The 24,229-nt window shown below is 40.8% G+C and overlaps 1 protein-coding gene across 1 annotated transcript in view; it reads left to right on the top strand.

The window, feature by feature from the left end:
- Window positions 1–1,822: 1,822 nt before the first annotated feature.
- Window positions 1,823–24,229, top strand: part of LOC126188651 (trypsin-7-like) — a 70,449-nt gene continuing 48,042 nt past the window's right edge. The window contains exon 1 of the mRNA XM_049930254.1: window positions 1,823–1,919. Coding sequence (XP_049786211.1) covers window positions 1,823–1,919 — 97 coding nt within the window. The remainder of the gene's footprint in view (window positions 1,920–24,229) is intronic.

The raw sequence follows: 24,229 nt of genomic DNA, 5'->3' as shown, positions 1-24,229 counted from the left end.
CTGACACTATCTCCCCTATTTCGCTATAATACAAAACGAGCTGCCCTTCTTTGTACTTTTTCGATGTCATCCGTCAGTCCCACCTGATGCGGATCCCACACCGCACCGCAATACTCCAGAATAGAGCGGAAAAGCGTAGTGTAAGCAGGCTCTTTGGTAGACCTCTGGCACCTTCTAAGTGTTCTGCCAATGAATCGCAGTCTTTGGTCTGCTCTACCCACAATATTATCAATGTGATCGTTCCAATTTAGGTTATTTGTAATTGTAATCCCTAAATATTTAGTTGAATTTACAGCCCTCAGATTTGTGTGACTTATCACGTAATCGAAATTTAGGTGATTTCTTTTATTACTCATGTGAATAACGTCACACTTTTCTTTATTCAGGGTCAATTGCCACTTTTCGCGCCATTCAGATATCTTATCTACATCATTTTGCAAGTCGTTTTGATCATCTGATGACTTTACAAGACGGTAAATGACAGCATCATCTGCAATCAATCTAAGACGGCTACTCAGATTGTCTCCTATGTCGTTAATATAGATCAGGAACAATAGAGGGCCTATAACACTTCCTTGGGGAACGCCGGATATTACTTCTGTTTTACTGGTTAGAAGGCGCTTGTGAGGAACGGTGTCGAAAGCCTTCTGGAAATCTAAAATATAGAGTGAATTTGACATCCCCTATCGATAGCACTTACTACTCCAGAGTATAAAGAGCTAGTGGTGTTTCACAAGAACGATATTTTCTGAATCCGTGCTGACTATACGTCAATAAATCGTTTTCTTCGACGTACTTCATAATGTTTGAATACAGTATATGTTCTAAAACCCTACTGAAAATCGACGTTAGTGATAAAGGCCTGTAATTCAGCGGATTACTCCTACTTCCCTTTTTGGGTATTGGTGTGACTTGAGTAATTTTCCAGTCTTTAGGTACGCATCTTTCTGTGAGCGAGTGGTTGTATATAAATGCTAAATGGGGCTATTTTATCAGCATACTCTGAGAGGAACCTGACTGGTGTAAAGTCTGGACCAGAGGCCTTGCCTTTATTAAGTGATTCAAGCTGCTTTGTTACACCAAGGGTGTCTACTTGTATGTTTCTCATCTTGGCAGTTGTTATTCATTAGAATTCAGGAATAATTACTTCATCTTCTTTGGTGAAGGGGTTTCGGAAAACCGTGTTTAATAACTCTGCTTTAGTGGCAATGTCATCAGTGACTTCACCGTTGTTATCGCGCAGTGAAGGTATTGATTGCGTCTTGCCACTGGTGTGCTTTATGGATGACCAGAATCTCTTCGGGTTTTCTGCATTAATTTATAACACAAATAATTAAATATGAATTAACTAAATATTACCCATATTTTAAATCAGCATTTAGAGTTACTCTGAAATATCATCGTTAAATAACCAGAGTCAAATTTAGGCACACTTCGATGCATGATGTACTCGTAAACTTTGACCTGAGAGTTATACGAAGCGATTTATACGTCCAAACGTCGTGGTGCCCACAAATGTAAATGTGCTTATAGGACGATACGTGGTAGGATAATGTTTTTGACGATCGTTTTACCGACAAACGATACTTTCAGTCCAAATTACTATTCTAAAAGGCAAACGGCTCACTGTGATTTCACCGGTAGTAATGTCAAACTGATTGCTGTGCACTCCTTTCAAACTCCGCAGGAACTGCTCCACGACACTGTTGGACTAACAGCCCACAAAACTGGAGGAACGAAATGCTTGAGGCGACCACAACTTCACAATTGATTCGCTATGTAATTACGAAAGATCGAGCTTGGGCATCTTATTAAGCACGCAATGCTCTTCCAACAGAGCAAGCACAGCATATTTACTTTAAAGAATCCACTCACAGTACTGAAGAATGTCATCACTGCTCCTGTTGCTTCTTGCACAGGTAATAAACAAGACAGAAAAAAATAGCGTAACCTATTGTTAATGTGGTCTGAAGGTGACGATGCTATGAATTGCAATCTCTACAGCGCATATATCGCTTATTCTAGTATGAGCCATATAAACTGAGGCGTCAAAATTCATGAGGTAGCGATATACACATATGCAGATGGCGGTAGTATCGCATACACTAGGTATAAGGGGTAGCACATTTTCGGAGCTTTCATTTGTACTTGAGTGATTCATACGAAAAAGTGTCCAACGTGATTATGGTCTCATGGCGGGAATTAAAAAAACTCTGAACACGAAATAGTAGTTGGAACTGGACGCATGGGATATTCCATTTCGGAAATCGTTAGGGAAATCCAGATTTCGAGATCCATAGTGTAAAAAGTGTGCCGCGAATACCAAATTTAAGGCATTAACTTTCACCACAGACAACCCAGTGGCCGACGGCCTTCACATAACTACCGAAAGCAGCGGTGTTTGCGTAGAGTTGACAGTGTCAACAGTGAAGCAATACTGCATTAAATAGCCACAGAGCTGAAGTAGGACTCACGACGAACGTATGTGTTAGGTCAGTGCGGCGAAATCTGGCGTTAATGGGCTATGGCAGCAGACGACCTACGCGAGTGACTTTGTTAGCAACACGATATCACCTGCAGCGCCTCTCCTGCTCTAGTGACCATATCGGTTGGACACTAGACGACTGGAAAGTCGTGGCCTGATCGAATGAGTCCCGTTTTCTTTTGGAAAGAGCTGTCGATAGGGTTCGAGTATGGCGCAGACCGCAGGAAGCCGTGGATCCAAGTTGTCAACAAAGCACTGTGCAATCTGATGATGTGTTTACATAGAATCGACGAGGTCCTCTGGTATGTTCGGCTACTTGATCAGTTGCAGTCGTTCATGGACTTCATGTTCCAAAACAACGATGGAGTTATTCGTGGATAACAATGCTCAGTCTCACTGGGCCGCAGTTGTTCGCGATTGGTTTGAAGAACATTCTGCAAATAGTCGTGGACCAGGAGTACTTCTGCAGTTACTTACGACGATAAATGCAGCATGGCTGCAGGGGACCTCCACCGACTTGTTGAGCCTATGCCACGTAGAGTCACTGCAGTACGCTGGGCAAAAGGAGGTCCGACACGATTTTGGGAGGCATCCCATGACTTTCGCCACCTGAGTTCATTTAAATCGAAACTGGCTCTAAAAAGACACTGTGTGTAACAAAACTGCAAATAGGCTACACAAGCGTAGATATAAATGTCATATCTCTATGGGGTATCATGTAAGGTGGTTGATTCAAAAGCTGAAATGAGTATCCGTTATTGACTTTTATGATTTGTTGCAGATTTTTCTTTTGTGGCGTGAAATATTGATGGCATCAATGCTTGCATTAAAACTAAACTAGGATTCAGTGGATGTTATGCACCCACTGTCAAGTAATTGGAGCCCCCCTCCATTCGGGCCAAGTGTATTGTCATGTTGTGAAATTTCTAAAATCGTCTACAAATTTTGGACATGCTCGTCGAACATAGATGGTGCATTTTTAAGACCGCTGTGATACGCTGTATATCTTCAAAATTTTTATATACTTCCCAATTTATGTATTTACCCTTAGTCTGTATGTTGCTCCTACAGTGTAATTCAGACCTAACATCTTCCTGATTCCTTTACATTCTCTCTTTTTCATCTCTTCAATGTCCATTTTCCGTTTAAAATCGGTGTTTTAGCCCTAGAAAGACATTCTGATATGATAGCTCTGCTGCAACTGAAGATTTTTTTTGAGTCATCTGTCTTCTGAATGGTTTGATGCGGCCCGCCACGAATTCCTCTTCTATGTCAACCTTTTCGTCTCAGTATGGCACGTGCAATCTACATACTCAATTATTTGATGGATGCATTCCAATCTCCTCCAGTTTGAAACGCCCCCCTAGAAAAATTAATGAATTACTGTGCTGATAAACCTCTTACATTATTTAATTTTCAAACAGCTGAGCAAAACTGAACGTACTCAGACATTACTCTCTTTACTTATTCTGATCAACACTAAACTGACACACAATATTTTTAGCGCAACGCAATCTGACTTTCAATAATCCCTACAAGAGAATGGCCCTGACTAACATTAACCTATACCTTTCAAAAATCACTTACCTCACAAAAATCTTCGTTACTCGAACTACTGCAGTACAGCGAGCGCCACTACTGCCAGCTAAATAAAATATTCAAACTACTGAAGGCACTAACTACTGATAGGGATAGTTAGCAAATGAAAGATTTTAATAGAGAACAAACAATGTATTTACCTTAATATTGTTCAAAATTCATAATATATATAGCAGTTCATGACATCCATTCTTACAAATGTACTGTCTCTGATGGACACACGTCCAGATCATCCGCTCTCAAAAATCCGCCATCTCACTTCCCCATATCCACCACTGCTGGCGGCTCACCTCCAACTTCGCAACGCTACGCGCTGTTAACATCCAGCTGCCCAACACTACAATGGCAGACAACAATGCAAACTAGCCACAGACTGCACACAGCACAGCCAGTGATTTTCATACAGAGCGCTACGTGGCGTTACCAATAAGAAAACCTAAACAGCCTGCTTACAAGTTTCTGCCCTCTGCACCCTATACTATGGAAGTTATTCCTTGACGTCTTAACAGACGTCCTATCGTCTTGTCCCTTCTCCTTGTCAGTGTTTTCCACACGTTCCTTTACGATTCTGCACAGAACCTCCTCATTCCTTACCTTATCAGTTCACCTAATTTTCAACATTCGTCTGTAGCACCACATCCGAAATGTTTCGATTTTCTTCTGTGCCGGTTTCCCCACATTCTATTTGTTTTTGTGCTGTTTGAGTGTCCAGGCGTATAATCATTAGATCGCCTGCAAAACTGTGCAGTCTATCATAATATTGGTTCTTCCTCATTTGATTCTTTCGTCAATTTTAGCTTATGTAAATCTTGTTTCACATTTCCAGAGACGCAGTTGGAACTAATGGAGAGACTCCATCACATTGTCTCATTCCCGTTTTAATTTTTAAATGTTCTAAAATATCTTCCCTGAATTGTGCCTTATTTTTTGTATCATTTAGTGTTCCAGTAATAATTGCAGTATTTTGATGTACAGAACCTGTTCTTGTAGAATTTGAAAGCTCTTCTAAAGTACGTAAAAGTACAAAATAATTCTTTATTACAAATTTTTTGCTGTCTGAGAACTAGTTTCAAGGCAAAAATTCGATTTGTGCAAGATCTATTTGCTACGAAACCTTCTCTACACTGACAACTTTTGCTTTTAAGTTGTTGCTGAGTTCGGTCCTGAAGAGAGCGACAATGAGTCAGAGTTTTGTTCAGCACAACAGGAAGAATAATCCTTCTATAATTTTCTCTTCCTTCAGTGGTTGCATCAATGCAGTTTTCTGCTGATCCGGAATTTCCTCGGTCTACCAAATCTTTTGCATGGTCAATGTGATTTCTTTTAAGGTTTTTGAGCCGGCTGATTTCGGGAGTTCTGTGACAATGTTCTGTTATTAGGCTTTAAATGTTCCAGTATTTTCTATTCATTGGGAGCATTTGAATCCGGATTGAATTTAGGGGAATGTCTGGTGTGAATATTTCTGTGGACTTTGGTCAGTGAAGAAGCTTTCTGAAATATTTGCAAAGTTTTCTGCAGTGACCTTGGTTGTTAAGTATCAATTGTCTATTTTCCTTCTTGAAGCAACGACTTTAGGATTGGTTCTAATTTAGTTCCGCATTAACTATTCTGTTAAAAGTCATAGTGTTGTTTTTATTGGGAGTGTATTCCTGTTTCACAGTTGATTGTTCTCATTTTGCCTCTCTCGGGAAATGACAGTAATATGGATAGAAAAGAAAGTTCTAAAACAGAACCCTGAAGATGCTCTACGTCGTATATCTTTTGTTGCTCTGTGATCAAAATGTAATTTTTTGTAAACTTGAATTTATATAATACGAGCCCTAATTTTTTTTATCCGTGAGAGGGTGAACACAATATGAAACCCATATTTATCTTTAACTAGCTTTTCTGCAATGAGTACTTTTTTCCTAAGTGAGAAATATGTTGGTTTGTTTGTTTTTCAAACTAGCAGTAACAAGAAGAGCAAATGTTGCTCAAGTTAGCCATTTCATTTGAGTAACATGCTTGTTACAGCAGTCACATGTTTCCTCGAATTCAACTTTTCATCAGTATGCACTAGCAAATATATTGAGCATTCTAGCCCATTCACAGACTCCATGTGCTGCCCTAACTCTTGGAGTTATTCTGTTTCCTGAACAGATCTGAATCTATATTTTTTCGAAATTAATGGAGAATCTATTTCGGAAAAGCAGTTACTAACTCTTTGGAAAACGTTATTAACATTTTCTCCTGTTGCTGCTTTTCCATTCAGATTAATGATATATCTGTAAAATCCCCCACATCTGTTTTGTGTGTTTAAAGTCGAAGCGTGAATCTGCTAAAATTTTCAATTAAAATACACTCCTGGAAATGGAAAAAAGAACACATTGACACCTGTGTGTCAGACCAACCATACTTGCTCCGGACACTGCGAGAGGGCTGTACAAGCAATGATCACACGCACGGCACAGCGGACACACCAGGAACCGCGGTGTTGGCCGTCGAATGGCGCTAGCTGCGCAGCATTTGTGCACCGCCGCCGTCAGTGTCAGCCAGTTTGCCGTGGCATACGGAGCTCCATCGCAGTCTTTAACACTGGTAGCATGCCGCGACAGCGTGGACGTGAACCGTATGTGCAGTTGACGGACTTTGAGCGAGGGCGTATAGTGGGCATGCGGGAGGCCGGGTGGACGTACCGCCGAATTGCTCAACACGTGGGGCGTGAAGTCTCCACAGTACATCGATGTTGTCGCCAGTGGTCGGCGGAAGGTGCACGTGCCCGTCGACCTGGGACCGGACCGCAGCGACGCACGGATGCACGCCAAGACCGTAGGATCCTACGCAGTGCCGTAGGGGACCGCACCGCCACTTCCCAGCAAATTAGGGACACTGTTGCTCCTGGGGTATCGGCGAGGACCATTCGCAACCGTCTCCATGAAGCAGGGCTACGGTCCCGCACACCGTTAGGCCGTCTTCCGCTCACGCCCCAACATCGTGCAGCCCGCCTCCAGTGGTGTCGCGACAGGCGTGAATGGAGGGACGAATGGAGACGTGTCGTCTTCAGCGATGAGAGTCGCTTCTGCCTTGGTGCCAATGATGGTCGTATGCGTGTTTGGCGCCGTGCAGGGGAGCGCCACAATCAGGACTGCATACGACCGAGGCACACAGGGCCAACACCCGGCATCATGGTGTGGGGAGCGATCTCCTACACTGGCCGTACACCACTGGTGATCGTCGAGGGGACACTGAATAGTGCACGGTACATCCAAACCGTCATCGAACCCATCGTTCTACCATTTCTAGACCGGCAAGGGAACTTGCTGTTCCAACAGGACAATGCACGTCCGCATGTATCCCGTGCCACCCAACGTGCTCTAGAAGGTGTAAGTCAACTACCCTGGCCAGCAAGATCTCCGGATCTGTCCCCCATTGAGCATGTTTGGGACTGGATGAAGCGTCGTCTCACGCGGTCTGCACGTCCAGCACGAACGCTGGTCCAACTGAGGCGCCAGGTGGAAATGGCATGGCAAGCCGTTCCACAGGACTACATCCAGCATCTCTACGATCGTCTCCATGGGAGAACAGCAGCCTGCATTGCTGCGAAAGGTGGATATACACTGTACTAGTGCCGACATTGTGCATGCTCTGTTGCCTGTGTCTATGTGCCTGTGGTTCTGTCAGTGTGATCATGTGATGTATCTGACCCCAGGAATGTGTCAATAAAGTTTCCCCTTCCTGGGACAATGAATTCACGGTGTTCTTATTTCAATTTCCAGGAGTGTATTTTGGAACTCTTTGAAATACTTGATTCGGTTTTTACAAAGCTGAATTGTAAGAATGCTTAAGCCACAGTACAATATTCTGTATGAATCTTAGCCTATATTTACCTCCCACTCTATACAAAATCTATATATTACCGAAATTATGTACCCACAAACTGTTATCCAACTTACACTCGTAAGCTAATCTTTGACTAAACAGAACCTAATTTGAAATGAATCGTAACTGGTCTGAAGACTACTTGTGTTTATATTAAATGTGCAACAGAAGTAACACTTTAACTAGCTCTAGTCAATGATTTTACATCCCTCGTGTGTTGAGAACACCGTAGCATATTTCTCAAAAGCACAACAGCAAACAGCAGCAGACAGCGACGGAGTTAGATTTTTTTTAAAAATAATATTTACAAACGATATTCAAACTGTTGCATATGACATGGTTCAATGTGGTAATGAGCAAAGATAAACCTTGTTCAAACAGTGGTATGGGGAGAGTAACTATTCCTGTGAAATGATATTCCAAGACAATCATTTGATATCTTAATGCATGGCTCAGGGAAGTGGGGTGGTTTTTCTCTTAGCTCTGAGAAAGTTAACTAGCTGACGATAATCATTCCAACAAACTAGCTGCGCAGTGCTCCAGTCTTACCTTAAACTTCTCCTCAAAAGTAATAACATGATTCAAACTTTGTATTTTTCATGTTGCAATATATACATCATATTCATACTTGCTGTCCTATACGTTAAATCTTACTTCATCTAACAGATGCAATCACAAGCCAACACAGCACTGCTGAATATGTCCGTCACCTACTACACTTCAACTAAGAATGTACCAGATGCGCAGAGACAAAGACTGTGCCACAATAAGACCAAAGACTGTTTAACAGTAACATAACTTGCTCTCTCTCTCTCTGACATGCATACTTACAAAACTGAAAATAACATGCCAACCTTACATATTCTCCATTTTCCCCAGATATAATTTTGTACAAGGGTCATTTCAGATCGAAATGGGACGAGGACAAAATTCTAGACATTATGGATAGGAACATACAAAACCATAAACGTATGAATGAAGTAATCAATAGAATTCACCACATCTAGGTTAACATGTTTAATGATGTCTATGAGAACTTTCTCCACAGGGCTATTTTGGAAGTTTGTATGTCACATTTTGTGTCGTAGTAAGTAGTATTGGTGACCTACACTGTTTCTGTAGCACACAGGAAGTAGGTTAGTGTGTCTATATCACACAAGGCCGACGTATCTGACGCACTGTCACAAATGGCAGTAGTAATTTGCACGATGAAAGTGCAAAGAAAAGTGCCCTTATCACAAATGACTATTTTTTTTTAGGAATTATGTTACTGTTGTGGAAAGTTATTTGGAAGCAGACTCAGTGAGACTAAGTACAGTTCTCAGTTGACAACCCCACACATGCACAAATAGTAAAGTTTGTAGTAGTTCTATTTGAAGCAGGCTGCAGTCCCATTGATAACTCCTAAGCCATCTTGTAGTATCGAAGAGTACCTTATAAAAGTCAACGACAGCTTGTATCGGTGAAGTATGCCAACATTTGGCACAGAATTTTTCAGTATAAAATCATTAAACATATTTCATCTGCCCTGACAATTCTCATTCATTTATGGTGAATGATCAATCAGTTACAATTTGTTACAATAAAATATATACATACCTATGTTAAGACAAGAGTAATAAGATTTTACACAGTAGTACATATGGACTCCACATCTAGCACATGTAGCAACAGATTTCTATGTCGATAAAAATGCAAGTACAACAATAAATTACAGAAACATGAGACAAGTAAATAATTTGAAACTGTACAGTAATAGGTATGGTAAGAAACAGTTATTATATGTGTACAGAATGACCTACAGAACATTCAAAATATTTTCAGATGAATATATATGTGTGTGTTCATCAGTAAAATACGTAAAAGTACAGGGTGTAAGGTACAAAGAAACACAGAAGGATAGTGATCACACACAAGCAAGAAACACACAAAGACAATGGTCATACACACAGGTAAGGTGAACACAAATATATAATTAGAGAAACATGAATTAAGGAGTAACCAACGTTCCCATCAAAGAATACTTTATGCAATCAGTCAAACGTCAGTCTGTATTACACCTGATTTCATCAAAATTCCAACAAATACAACAGTTTCCCTTATCTCTTTGCTTCTTTCTGTCATATATTTCATACATTCTTATAGGTTCATATTATTTAGCTCTACTGTCCTACCTAACAATTTGAAATCTTTCCCCTATCTAATCATTTCTCATATTCGCCCTACCTTGCCAAAATATTATCATATGCCATGACAAAAAGAATAAAACTGAAAAGTAGGAAAAAAATCATTATTCGAAATATTTCCTGTATCTCATTTCTCGTATTGCCTTTTTTCTTTTATTCTAAGTACATGTCTATCCGTGTCATATCTCCCGAGTCATGACTTTCATTTTCACTTCGAAAAGTTCACAGACACAAGGCTGATGGACAATATTGCAGTGACATCGCATCATATATATCTAATGTTTATCTCTTAATTAAAGGAAAGGCAGATTAGTTCTACAGAATTCAGTAGCAGTTAAATTTTGAGTGGATGTAGCTATACACAGATCAGAAAAAATGTCATCCATCGATATAGTTAAACAGACTACATCACAAACACAAGTGACAAAAAGTTCACTGAGGTACCATATGCTAAAAGAGTGTGTCACAGTACAGAGTAGCAATCAGTGCTCAGCCAAATCTGTGGAAAACATTTTCTTGCACAGATGGAGACAAGAACGTACACTTCTCGAACTACTGCAAAATTTGTGTAATTGTTACATGTTGCGCTTTTCCGGTGAAATTAAGATAAAAAATGGTGCTGTATGTTTAGTACAGAGAGATATAAGATCGACATCGCCGCCCTCAGTGAAACACATCTTAGTGACTCCGGAGACCTGTGTGAACAGCACGGAGTTTACACCTACTACTGGAGTGGGAAACCATCTACCGAAAGGGCGGAAAGTGGCGTAGGCTTTGCCATACGCAATGAACTGGCGTGTTCACTGACGGAATTTACAAAAGGCATCAGCGACAGAATCATAACGCTCAGACTTCAACTAACAATCGAAGAAATACATTCACCTGATGAGTGTCTCCGCACCTACACTGCCATTTGCCGGCCGCGGTGGTCTAGCGGTCCTGGCGCTGCAGTCCGGAACCGCGGGACTGCTACGGTCGCAGGTTCGAATCCTGCCTCGGGCATGGGTGTGTGTGATGTCCTTAGGTTAGTTAGGTTTAAGTAGTTCTAAGTTCTAGGGGACTTATGACCTAAGATGTTGAGTCCCATAGCGCTCAGAGCCATTTGAACCATTTGAACACTGCCATCTCCAGAGGAAGAGAAGTAAAAGTTCTACCAAGATCTCCGATACGTACTTAAGGGCATTCCTTCTGCGGATAAAGTCCTGTTGCTCGGAGATTTCAATGCTCGGGTTGTCAGTGATTTCAATGTCTGTAATGGAGTCATTGGTCACCATGGAATTGGAAAATGCAATTCAAATGGTCTTGCTCTTTTAACCTTATGTGCTGAATTTCAACTCTGTTTGAAAAATACATATTTTCGGATATCCGATAAATATAAAACGACGTGGATGCACCCAAGATCTAAACAACTTCTAGATGTGATCGTACGGAAAAAAAGATCTTGGTGAGGTACTGATGACACGTGCATAAGAGAGACACTCAGTTTCGGACAGACCATCGACTAGTGAGGTCCAAATTAAACATAACTTTGAAAGCACCACGCCGAGTGCCACACAAAATACCATCAAAATTATCCTGAAAAATCTTAGTCCACGATCATACTATGAGAGCAAAACTGGACGATACACTCGGTTGTGATGGGCTTTTGATATCCGTTTGACTTGTATAGCTACCAAACTGCGCAGATGTGCCAAAGAAGTCTTGGGAAAACTTCAGAAAAAGAACCAAGATTGGTTTGACGATTCAGATGCAGAGATCAAAAAGCTTGTTAATGACTTCAGAGCAGTCCTGATCTTGACAAGCGTAAAGTAGCACATTATAACCTGAAAGTGAAGGTGAGCACCCTCATAGACAAATGGTGGCTGAATAAAGCCAATGAAATGCAATCTTACGCGGACACAAACCAAACAGGCAGATTTTTCGAGTGCCTGAGAACTATCTTTGGTCCAAAGTCAAGAAAGATAGCACCTGTTTATGACAAAGATAAAACCTGTCGGTTCACGCAACAGAGTGATATCCTTGCTCGGTGGGCAGAATATTTTGATGACTTTCTTAATCCCAACCATCAGACGACTGATATTCCATACATAGAATCACTTGAAGGCCTGCCAGTCGACGAACAAGTTGCTGATGCGCCTTCGTTCAGTGAATTAATTTAGCATTGGCTACGATGAAGAATAACAAATCAGCAGGATTAGACAACTTACCATCAGAACTTTATAAATATGGTGAACCAAACATTACGAACCCACTGTCTGTTCTAATTTCAAAGATTTGGGAGTGTGAAATAATTCCGCAGGATTGGAAAAATGCCTGCATTTGCAAGATTTACAAAGGCAATGATGACATTTCTGACTGCACTTCTCACATGGAAATCTCTCTTCTCTCAGCAGCATGGAAAGTCCTGGCTCACATACTCAACAACCGGCTAACGCACCTTGCAGAAAAGTGCTACCAGACACCCAGTGTGGCTTCCGCCTGAACAGACGCACAGTGGAGGCCATATTTGTTGTCAAATTTAAGACAAAAGCTTAGAGCAGCATCATCCTCTGTTCACGAGCTTTGTAGACCTGGAAAAAGCATTCGACCGAGTCCCACGGGAAGCACTCTGGATTATACTAAAGAAAACCGGCTGCCCTGACAAAGTTATTAACTTGATTAGATAGTTTCATGACAACATGATGACAAAAACCCGTCATGAATACGAGCTTTCAGACCAGTTTCCTGTGACATGCGGTGTAAAACAAGGCTGTGTATTGGCTCCCACACTCTTCTCACTTTATTTCGCAGCTGTTACGAGAGACGCGACCAAAGCCTGCAGTGGTCAAATGTGTCTTGACTCGAGTCTTCAACATCTCACGCCTCAGAACAAAAAGTCAAGGAAATAAAATATCTATCTTAGAAATTCTTTACGCAGATGACGTATGTATGATGACTAATTCTCCTGAATCTCTCCAAACGTACATTAACCTGCTAAATGACTCCTGCAGAAGATTTGGTTTAGTCATAAGCATCACCAAGACGCAAGTACTTCAACAACCACTCAGGGGTTCCAATACAGACGACTGCAGTATTAAGCTGGACAACAAACATTTGGGAAACGTGTCATACTTTAAATATCTAGGTAGCCAAATTAGAGGCGACAACAAACTGACAACAGAAATTGCAGCTCGTATAGCCAACGCAGCCTCAGTTTTGGGCAAACTGAATCACCGAGTATGGAAATCACATGATCTCAGACTACAAACTACAATTGCGGTCTACAAAGCAATAATATTACCAACTTTACTCTACGCCTCGGAAACCTGGTGATGTTATAAGGTTGACATTAGGAGGCTAGACATCTTTCACCTTCGCTGTCTGCGATCAATTCTCCGCATGAAATGGGAAGACCGTGTTCCAAACACGGAGATTTTGCGTCGCGTTAAACTGCCTGGCATTGAAGCTCTCTTAATGAAACACCAGCTGACATGGAGTGGCCGTATCATATGCATGGACGACTGTAGACTTCCCAAAGCGGTGTTCTACTCAGAGCTCTCGTGTGGAAAGCGGCGGCAAGGTGGCCAACATTTGAGGTGTAAAGACACCATCAAACGCCTCCTCACAGCCTGTGGCATTCCGAGCAAACATTGGGAGGAACTTGCATTGCACCAATGAGAGTGACGCTCAACTGTACACAAGTGTGTGGAACAATTCGAGCATATCCGCCTATAGAACCTGGAAGACAAACGAAAGCTCCGCTAATCTAAGCCCAAGCCTAATTACACCTATACGTATAACTCCACTGAGCGAATGTATTGCACTTCGATCGACCGTATCTTCAAAGCAAAGATCGGTTTTGCAAGCCACATCCAAGCCGCCACAACACGGATAAAACGACTGTTGCCGGACACTGCGAGGAGACGTCATCAAAGAGTTTGAATAATTTCCATCAGATAGTTATGAATTCCACATCAAAGAAATAACTGCGTTGCCTCATGCCACGTTACCTTCATTCACTATGATCACCTAGCCACATCTTTTCAAAAACTCACCTTTTACGCTTATAAACACGAAATGCATCGACATGGCATAAAATTGACTGTTGAAAGAAACAGGGTCGCTGTGTCCTAACCATAACTCACTTACACTTCCTCAACATTAATCAGCATAATCATTACCACATTCTATTACAGTATGCGTCATAAATCTCATAATTATCATCTTGTGTACCTAACCAACATAAACCTCATTGTCGTATGACAACATTAACCATATTTGCTGTCTGCGTCTCAATATACGCTACACTTCAAATAACAGTTCTCTGTTTTTGTCCACTTATTTACACATAAACCTCACAGCTACGTTCGTAAATATCTCACTTCAATAAACACAACTTCACTACCTCACAACAAAACCTGAAAAACGTTTTTTTCCAAATAACTATTACCCTTCTTTCGAGACAACAAAATTACTATCCTAACAGCATGTGTATCTCATCAAAAGTGGTAAAAAATGTTATATATCTCAGTATTGTCATCACTGTGTAAAGTCAAAAGTATTTCTCAGGTGAACAACACATTTCTGATAACTTGTTTATCCTCTCAGAACTGGTTTAAAACTACTGTCTATGTTCATTTTATTAGAAATTATTTGTTTTTATTCGGATCCTAGGTGGAATTTCGAAGTTCGTAGAAGTTTATATAGCGTAAGCGTGGTGGCAGCAAATCGCTAGATTTGATGTGTGATAAACGAAATTTGTTGCGCAATGAAAGTGGACCAATTCTTGTAAAAAGTTGCCCGCCGCGAGGCGTGAGTCACTCTGGCATGCGGTGAAACAGCATTGCTTATCGCTAACCATTGCTGTGCGCTGTGATACAAGAAATATTTTCGAAATAGGTGACATGTAATTCTACCATCTGGGTATAGCTTTAGTCAAAAGGAATATTTTCTTTATGGCTTGATATGTGAAGTGCAATGAAGTCTCTTGCTCTTGTGTGTCTTAATAGTTTCAGTTTCGTCCTGTATTGCTTCATCGTCATTGATTATCTCTTGGATTTGGTGGTCTGACTTAAATTATTTCTATCTGTCACGCTGGGCTTGCCCTTCCAGAATTTTGCCACTGTGGATTATAACGTAGATTACTGTGGCCCTGTTGGTTGCCATTTGACTGTGCCATATAACTTCTGGATTTGATCTACCTGATTGTGCCTATGATAATTTGTATGATTACTATCTGATTTACCGTACTGTCTGTGATTATTTTGATTGTTATGATGTTATGGTTACACCCGTTGTCATTTCCATAACTCCTGTGATATGTGATTGTAAGGTGACACTAAATGCTCCAGAAATTAGTTCTGTCACAAAAATCGTTACTCAACTGCGAGAATTGTACATCGTACAGACGATGTCGCTTAGCCCATTGTGAATGTTTTTATGGTTGTGTTTGTTATGCGACTTCCCACAGGTTTTCTTTTCACGCGGTACAAAAGCAACTTGCGTGTCATAGTGTCTGCTGCGACTGTTACTGTGTTTTTTCGTTAAACCATTGTCACTCTCCGATTCCAATTCCTGAAGTAATGTTTGAAATGCTTCCCTGTCATCTTTACATCTTCCGGCCAAAATTACGTGTCTCAAATATGTAGATAAGTTTGTTAAACAAATGCGAATTAGCTGTGACAGACCGTATGGGTTTGATATGTACTGTTTCTGCGTTCCACGTCTTCAAGATATTTGCTGGACTACAGAAGTCGGGTTGTTCAAAGTTCCATAACATTATAATGATATTTTTTACCAGATATTGTGTGGCCTGCGACCAGTCGGCTGGCAAAAATGCTTAGTAGAAATCATTTACGCTTTCGCAATCTTTCACTATTGAGCGCACTCTTGCTGCAGGATCATTTTATAAGTAACCGCAGAGAAATTGTAATTTATGCCCAAGTGGACAATTTGGTGAATATAAAAATATAAGAACTGTTCAAATCATGCTTGGGGTTGAATTTAGTTATTGTAATTCCTGAAAACTTTGAATGTACGTACTGCGAAAACGTGTTTCTAATTGTGAACCAGATTGTTCTCTATTGCACCACGTCGGCGATTCATAATCGTATCTGGATGTATGGTATTGTTCTCGTGTAAAATCACGTAAAGGCCATAAATTTGTATGGTCACCAAAGTTTTCTTAGTGTGAATGCAAACGGTCAGATTCGTCCTTTTTGTCCTCGTTTCTTTAAATACGCCAGACTTTTTCATTCATAGTGTTCCTATAACACTTATTTTCCCGATTAATTTTCTCCTGGTTGTCTCTAAAATTTATTAATGACTGGTATTCTGCTGTGTCTGAAAACTGTACTGGGAGCATGCCAATTGAATCTCTGTCTGCAGTGGCAGACAAATTTGCCATTTTCATTATCAGGTCGTCAACTTTGCTTTAACTGTTCGTTTTGTTCTTTTTTAATATGAAAGTTTCCTCTTGTTCGCTAATTTCTTTTGACCTTGTGTTAAGCTGTTCGTTACAATGTTTTGGCAGTATAACAATTGTATTCGGAACTACAGTGCTAATTTTAGCTAACAGTTCGTCCTTCTCATTACGCTGGTTTGTTTTCAAATTTTCGTGTTCTCTTTCAAGGTTACGTATTATAGTTGCAAAACTTTCTGGCAGATTAAGAATTTCTCATTCTGGAAGACGATTATTGGTTGAAGGTCATTTTCAATTTCTTCCCTAATCTCAACTGATAAATTTTGTATTTTAAATTTCATTTCTTCTTGTGATTTTCTATTCTCTCCATGAGATTTGTCGATTTTCTTAGTCATTTCATCTTGTGTTTCGTCTTTTTTCTTACTCATTTAATCTTTTGTTTCTTTAAGTATCTGACGACTTGGTTCTACAAAAATCACGCAGTGTGGTACTATAAAATTGTTCACTGGAGGAGTTGTGGGCTGTGTTCTTTTAAAAGACATTGACACAAAACCTGATTCTGATGTGACTCTGTAAGCTTTCACTAGACTGTGGCGACATATTGCCGAACGACCATCGTTTGCTCTATTTGATTATTTTTCTCTAAATTGGCCGCGGCCGGCATTTTCTAAGTATTCGCCACGTGAGTATCATGACTCGTACAAAATTCCTAAACATACAAAAATGCAACATAATTCCCACTTCTACGTATGTTCTCACTACTCTAGCTTAGACAAACGAATGACCCTATAGAGGATGATGACCGCCCTTTTTAAGTACAAGAGACACTATAAAAAATTGCTTACGTAAAAGTGTTTCCCATAGACACTTTAAACTATTAATCTTACTCTAAACATATGAGTGATGAATCGAATAAAATGAATATTTCCTCAGCTTTTCGCTGCTACTGTTAATTTTATGCTCAGTTCACTAGTTTGCTCAATAACCGAAGTGTTGTGAATATAAATGCTACTTGAGGTTTCTTGCTGTTAACAAATCAGAAACAAAGTACGTTTATACTCCTACATAAATAACTAAGTCTAAATTGATATGTTACTACTGCTTTCAGTACATTATTAATTTTCGTAAAATCGGCGTTTTTCCGCTCGGAGTGCATATTCTGGCATGTGCTTTCAAATATATAATATTTATAAAATTCTACTAGTATGTTCTGATAGAGCTCCACGAGCTCTGACCATGGACACATAGTTTACAGCAATTGCACAAGGTAACGGAGAAGTATTAATTTTAGAGTTCATTTTAGCTGTAAAATATTTGATACCGAAGAACGACTTGCTTCATCGGCAGTTCCTTTTGACGTACGCACTTGTCTCGTTTTTGTCTTTTTAGAGGAGTTACTCGCTGTTTTGGTAATTGTGTATGATCAGCTTTTATTCATTTTATGTCCATTTGATGGTCAGGATAGTTGCTCATTTCGTCCATGGTTGGGCATCCCTTCCCTACTCCTGACCAACGGCTAAGGGCATCGGGTTTTTCCAGCCAGTGAAGTGGCACGAGTTTACCTGCTGCTCTCTTTCAGACGTGGAATTTCTCATGATGTTAGTAACCGCTGATTAATGTCCAAATACTACAGTCGTCTGCCGAGAATCGCCGGCACCTCTTGACGAACGCCACAGCCCTGGCATGTCGCGCAACTGGGCGCAACCCAGTGCAGCCGACACGCTCACTTTGCTGTCAAATTCACGCGCGCTGTCGCCTCTCTCTTTCCTGCCACAGCATGACGCTCTGGCACAGCCGCATCTGCTGCTTGAAGCTTTGGCATTCGATCGTATCGGGCTATAACCTCATAGTGTACATATTTCAGTTACGGAATAGCGAAGCTCAGGGCGAAATGGGCTTACCCATGGCAAGGCAAACGACTTCAGTATTATAAACGTAGGCTTCCGAGGCCATTGTCAAAGTCAATAAAACTTTTCTGGCTTTGTGATCGCATTGTCAATATGTAAAGCTACCGACTTTCGGTCGCTGTTGCAAGTGATATTCTTCAGGGGCGACCCACCATATCTGAACACGAAAGATATGTCCGACTATGACAACATATCAAGTCAGCGGTGGCAGAACACCAGGATTAGTGCGGCAAACAGATAGATTTCTGGTGAAGCTCGTGTACTGGCGAAACGGTATCTTACTTTCTGGAGGAAGATTAAAGAAGCAATAGCAATAGCCAAGCGATCTGCCGACATGAACGGAGAAGAGAGGTACCAACTTCCGACGTCTTGGCAGCCATCAGTAGAAGCGTTACGGGACTACACCTCATGTGAAGCAATAGACACAAACGTGTGGGAGACCTCAGCGGCCGCAGGAACATAGTGTACTAGAGCGCCTCAGTCGGAGCTAGAATGCAGGATAACAACGCCACGTCACAACTGCCGCCTGTTTTTCCATTCGCCGGTTTCCACCAATCAGAAGCAGTAATGCAAACACTAAACAAAACATCGGGTTTCCACCAATGAAGAGAAATAATACAAACACCAATAAAGAACTTCTAATATCCATCCTCTTCATCCTTAACGGCCTATCAGAATTAGATAAAAGCCACGTCTGCAGGTAAATAAGAAATAAAGTTTTCTCATTCAGCAGTAAACAAAAACGTCCTGAGAAACGTCACTTGCAACAGTGACTGAAACGTCAGTAGTTTTACATGTTGGCAATACGGTCACAAACCCAGAAAAAGTTATTGACAACTTCAGTATTGTCCAACACCTCTACTTCTGAGTATTACTCTTGCCTTAAGGCCAGGCTCAAGGTCAGTGCAAGGACCAATATTCTGACGAAGCTCACAGCCACCAACAGAAGCGCTAGTCCTCACATCCTGAGAACGTCTTGCTTTGTGTGTTTCAGCTGCATATACACCTCACCTGTTTCAAGTCTTTTTACTCACACTGCTGTCAGACTGTCCTAATCTTGTTGGAATGTATGAAAGCAACTCCTGTCGAGAAACTTTATCCGGCAGTTGGAGTAGCTCCGTCCACTATCAGAAGGGTCGTTGTTCTCAATGCGACGAAGGCGAAGCAGATCAGTGATCCACGTCATCATCTACACGTTGAAATGAAGTGATAGTATGGCATTACGATAAGCGTCGTTGCGTCACAACCAGTGGAGGGAACTCCTGAGTCTAACTGTGTTACAAGATGCCATTGGACATTCTTGCAATGGAAGATCTATCCCCGGATACGAACTGCCCTACCCTATTTGGATGGGCGTTCCCCGTTGCAAGATCAATATACAAAAACCGGGCATCCTTCCAGCTGAGCGGGATTTGTCCTACAAGTGCAAAACAACTCAATATGAGGTCAACTTGCTCTAATGGAACAACCTTGCTCATTATAGGATTCGATCGAGGCAAATAACTAGGTAACTGGAGTTGGTGCGTTTTGGAAATATTAACTAGTCACGGAGATGAACAGAGCTGCACATCATAATTGCGTAGAAGATAAACTCAAAACTACTTACTTTCTAGAATAAATCTCTTCTTATAGTGAATGTTTATTTATGTCATGGAATGCTACTAAAACTTCTTAAAGATGTTCGATTATTCACGTTACTATTGGGCTGGTAGATATATTCGTAGCGTTTTTGTTTTGGATATTGGTATTCCGGATGCTCTGGATTTATTCATCGATTGTCATTTTTATTCGTTGTTGAGTTTACAAATTGTCATTTTGTCATTTTGAGATAGTGAGTGGAGCTGTGGACGCTATAAAATGGAGTACCAAGTGGAGAAATCGGAACATTTCACACATATAACTCTTCTGTTTAAGCTCAGCAGAAAGGTGACAGGATCGGAGGTAGAAACATTTGCACCATGTGGGTAGCTAATGCCATTGCTCAAACCAGGCCAAGGAAATGGTTTTCTCGTTTTAAGAAGGATTGGTTTGATGTGTGTGTGTGTGTGTGTGTTGGGGTTTATGGGCGCTCAACATCGAGGTCATCAGCGCCCGATTGGTTTGATATTAGTGACTCCCCACCTTCAGGAACGTCTTCGGGGTTTGGTGAAGATAATTTAAATACATTACACCACCATGATTCACTTCAGTGTACTCGATAAGTGGCAGATGTGATGAACTACGATCAATCCACCATCGTACGACATTTCCATGCAATGGGGAAGGTTCAAAAGTCATATGTGTGGGTACCTCATGCTCTAAGCCAAAATCACAAAAATCGGGGGATGGTCATATGTGTATATCTGCTTGCTCTTCATAAATTGCCTAGTGAACAAGACCGACCGTTCCTATCCTATATCGATACTGGTGACGGAAAATGGTGTCTTTATGCTGATATAAGGAAAGGAAAAGTAATGGCTGAGCCCAAACGAAGCAGCAACTGCCTGTACAAAGACCTGCGCGCATCCACAAAAGATGATGTTACGCATCTGGTGGAACAGCAACGGCGTTGTGTACTGCGAATTGCTTCCCCGAGGTGTAAACATCACTGCTGACATTTCTTGTCGACTGCTGAGACTCCTTTCAGATGCAGTCCATGAACAACGACCAGGAAGACTGCGTGAAGTGGTGCAGCTCCACATAACTCCCACCGCATTGAGCTACACTGACGAGAAAAACTACCCAGGAGTTGGGTTGGGAAGTTATTCTACACTCACCTTATTCATCTGATCTTACGCTCTCAGATTCTTACATTTTTCGCTTTCTCTAGAACAACATTCAAGGAACTTCTTTTCCGGATGAAAATGTGCTAGGAACGTGGCTCGACGAGTTCTTCGCCTCAAAACCACACGATTTTTACAACCGCGGAATCGAAAAGTTACCCCAGCGTCGGCAGACTGTTAGAAATAGTGAAGGATCACTAAAGTCTCTGTTATGTGTATCTGTTGTGTAAACTTCGGAAAATCGCTATGAACTTGTGCATGAAACCAATATTTCAGCTATAAAGCACGCTATTGAGATAGAACATAATACGCAACAAATTGTTTCCTTTATATTAAACTTTAAGCAATCTTTTTCATAAGAGAAATAAGATGGTGAAAATCTATATGTGTCAATTAGCTTTACGAAATTGAAGACTCAATATGATGTTTCTGTCTCTCTTCAGCTGCTTAACATGAGGGATTTCAAAACAAAGCAATTTTGTTCCCATATCATTATTTCAATTAGACGTGTTTAGCATTACTTGAAATTGGAGATAAGATCAGAGCTAGTATTGTAGTGTAGGCATTCAGAGAGATTTGAGAGACAGCTCATTAACAGAAACAGGAGTGGCCGCAGCTACATTGAGTGCCATAACACTAACGTGCGAATATAGGGAGAGGAGGGTTAAATGTCCCGTCGACGACAAATTTGTTAGAGACACACAGGAGAAGGAAATCGATCATATCCTTCTGAAACAAACTATCCTGGCGTTTAAAAACCAGAATCTGGGTAATCAGACGTGGATCTGAACCGCTGTCCTCCTTAATGCGAAACCATGGCTACATCACCTCGCTCACTACTAGCTTACGTTAATGGCGCGGAGGTCATGAATTAGACATTGTACTTACTTACCTGTTGCTGAAGATGGCGAAAGTATCATTTTCAATATGTTCTAGGCATATAATAGGTATTATACGAGTACAGCTGTGATTAGTATAAAAACGAATTTCTGGAGTACTTTATTAATCTTCTTTATTAATCTCGGTAGCTAAAGATAATATCACACCAATTTTTTTTCCATTTTAGTGGTGAATTTACCAATGCCTTTACGGCTTACGTGTTGTTATATGAAGTAAAGTAGGATCACGAACACAACTATCTCCCTCACGACGTTAAACAATTTGCTTGGAGGGCGCTCTTCGAGAAAAGCATGAGCTTCAGAAAGCGAAATACATTATTCTCTCTTTTTTTTCTTTTTTTACAAAACGTAGATACCTGTTTTGGGAAAAACCATCAATCCCTGTTTTCTGCTTCCTCGCACTGCTAATAGAACTGGTATTCTGTGTACCAATCCGAAAAATGGCATTAACATCCTCCAGGGTGGCATGAGCTGCCGATTGCGGTATATGAAGAGATATGTTAAATGCAGATGGAATTTATAGTTCTGGTCTCCGAAGCCAGAGTGTCAGTTTACTTTACTTGGTTCTTTATCGCGCACATGTGGTAATTGTGTCCTATATGTGTTTGCGGTGTGTAGCTGAGTGTAATGGATGCGTGTATAGTGTAGTGTTGTGCTTGTGTTGTGCGACGGTGATGAGTGAAGAGAGAGGGAGAAAGCATGTGCCAGCACTTAGCCTACTCGTCTCGAATAGCACCAACGGGCCGCCAAACTTAACTTCCCCATCCGAAGGACACATCGATATCAAATGTCACATGCCCTCACATAATTAGATACTGCGGGAGGGTTGGGAATTTAATGCAGCACATTTGTCCAGTGACTGGCGATCAGGGACTTTTCGCTGCCACTTCTCCTCTTGCCAATAATTTCATCCACTACCAGGATTCGAACCAGGCACGCCCGAGTCTAGCGCCACAGCCTCGGCTACAGAGGTGGGTATTCTGCGATAGTGTAAGGGTTAGATGAATTTAGATTTCTCTTTCGCATATTGTAATTTTTATCCGCCTTCACAACTTTTTCTCCTCACCTACTTTTTTCAGTTTCGGTATGTACCCATCGACAATTTTCCGTGAAGCTCCCAGAGGCCTGTATCTGGGGATTTTTATTCATTGAGAGAATAGTGCTTCTGAATAGGGTTCTGAGTTCACAAAATGACGTACCTGAGAATGACAGTAAACTGAAAAAAACGACCAATCAAAAGTCTGTGCTAGCACGTGCAGCATTTGTAAAATTCTGTTTTGGGCTAAAATAAAAGAATAAATCAACAAAATATGCAACACAAACAATCAGGACAGCTTCTTAAATACTATGTTTTTACAACTCTACTCCTTTTGGTAATAAGTCTGAAAAGGAGTGTCAAATGCCACGAAGAAACAGAAATTTGAGTATCTTCATCGTGATATGGGTATTTTTGAATGTACAGCCTTCTACAATTACCAGTTCATTCTAAAATACTTTTCAGATATAAACGAGGAAAAATAATATTTTCGTCGTTCACGAAAGGAAGAATCTTAAATCAGGCTTCATTGAAACGCCTTTTCCTCACAACTATGGGGAAAGAGAGAAATGGGAAATGGATCGCTAAAATCCGTAAACGGATCGACCCTTCATGAAGAAGAAGTGGAATTTTTTCCAGTGCTAATTTAGCTGTTTCTGTTTGTCACTTGTATTTCATCTAACAGATGTATATAGATTTCTTTCGTCGTTTATTTGTTCCAGTATCTCTTTATCGTTTTGTATCGCTACCAGTCATTTTTCTCTAATTTTCACATCATAGAAACTCTTTGCCCCGGGAGTAGTATCTTTCTAATTTTTATGACATAATTTGGTATCACTAGACCTCTTCTGATGCTGACTGAGATTTTCTTCGCTAACACCAGACTTCAATAATCTTTTGAGCTTTGCAATTTAACTATTTTGCATTCTTCCACTTCTTGTACATTTACTTTCCTACTCTTATAAGTAAATCGCTGGCGCCCTCCATCGCTCTGTCACTTTCATCTTTTATTCTCTTCTTCCTTAATACGGTTTGTCAATTGTACCCATTACACTTAATTGTTATTTTATACCGAATCCGATCTTGTATGTGAAACT

The sequence above is a fragment of the Schistocerca cancellata genome, chromosome 5, assembly GCF_023864275.1.
Source record: "Schistocerca cancellata isolate TAMUIC-IGC-003103 chromosome 5, iqSchCanc2.1, whole genome shotgun sequence".
NCBI lineage: Eukaryota > Metazoa > Arthropoda > Insecta > Orthoptera > Acrididae > Schistocerca > Schistocerca cancellata.
The sequence above is the reverse complement of the archived record's forward strand: the minus strand, read 5'-3'. Positions and strand labels throughout refer to the sequence as shown.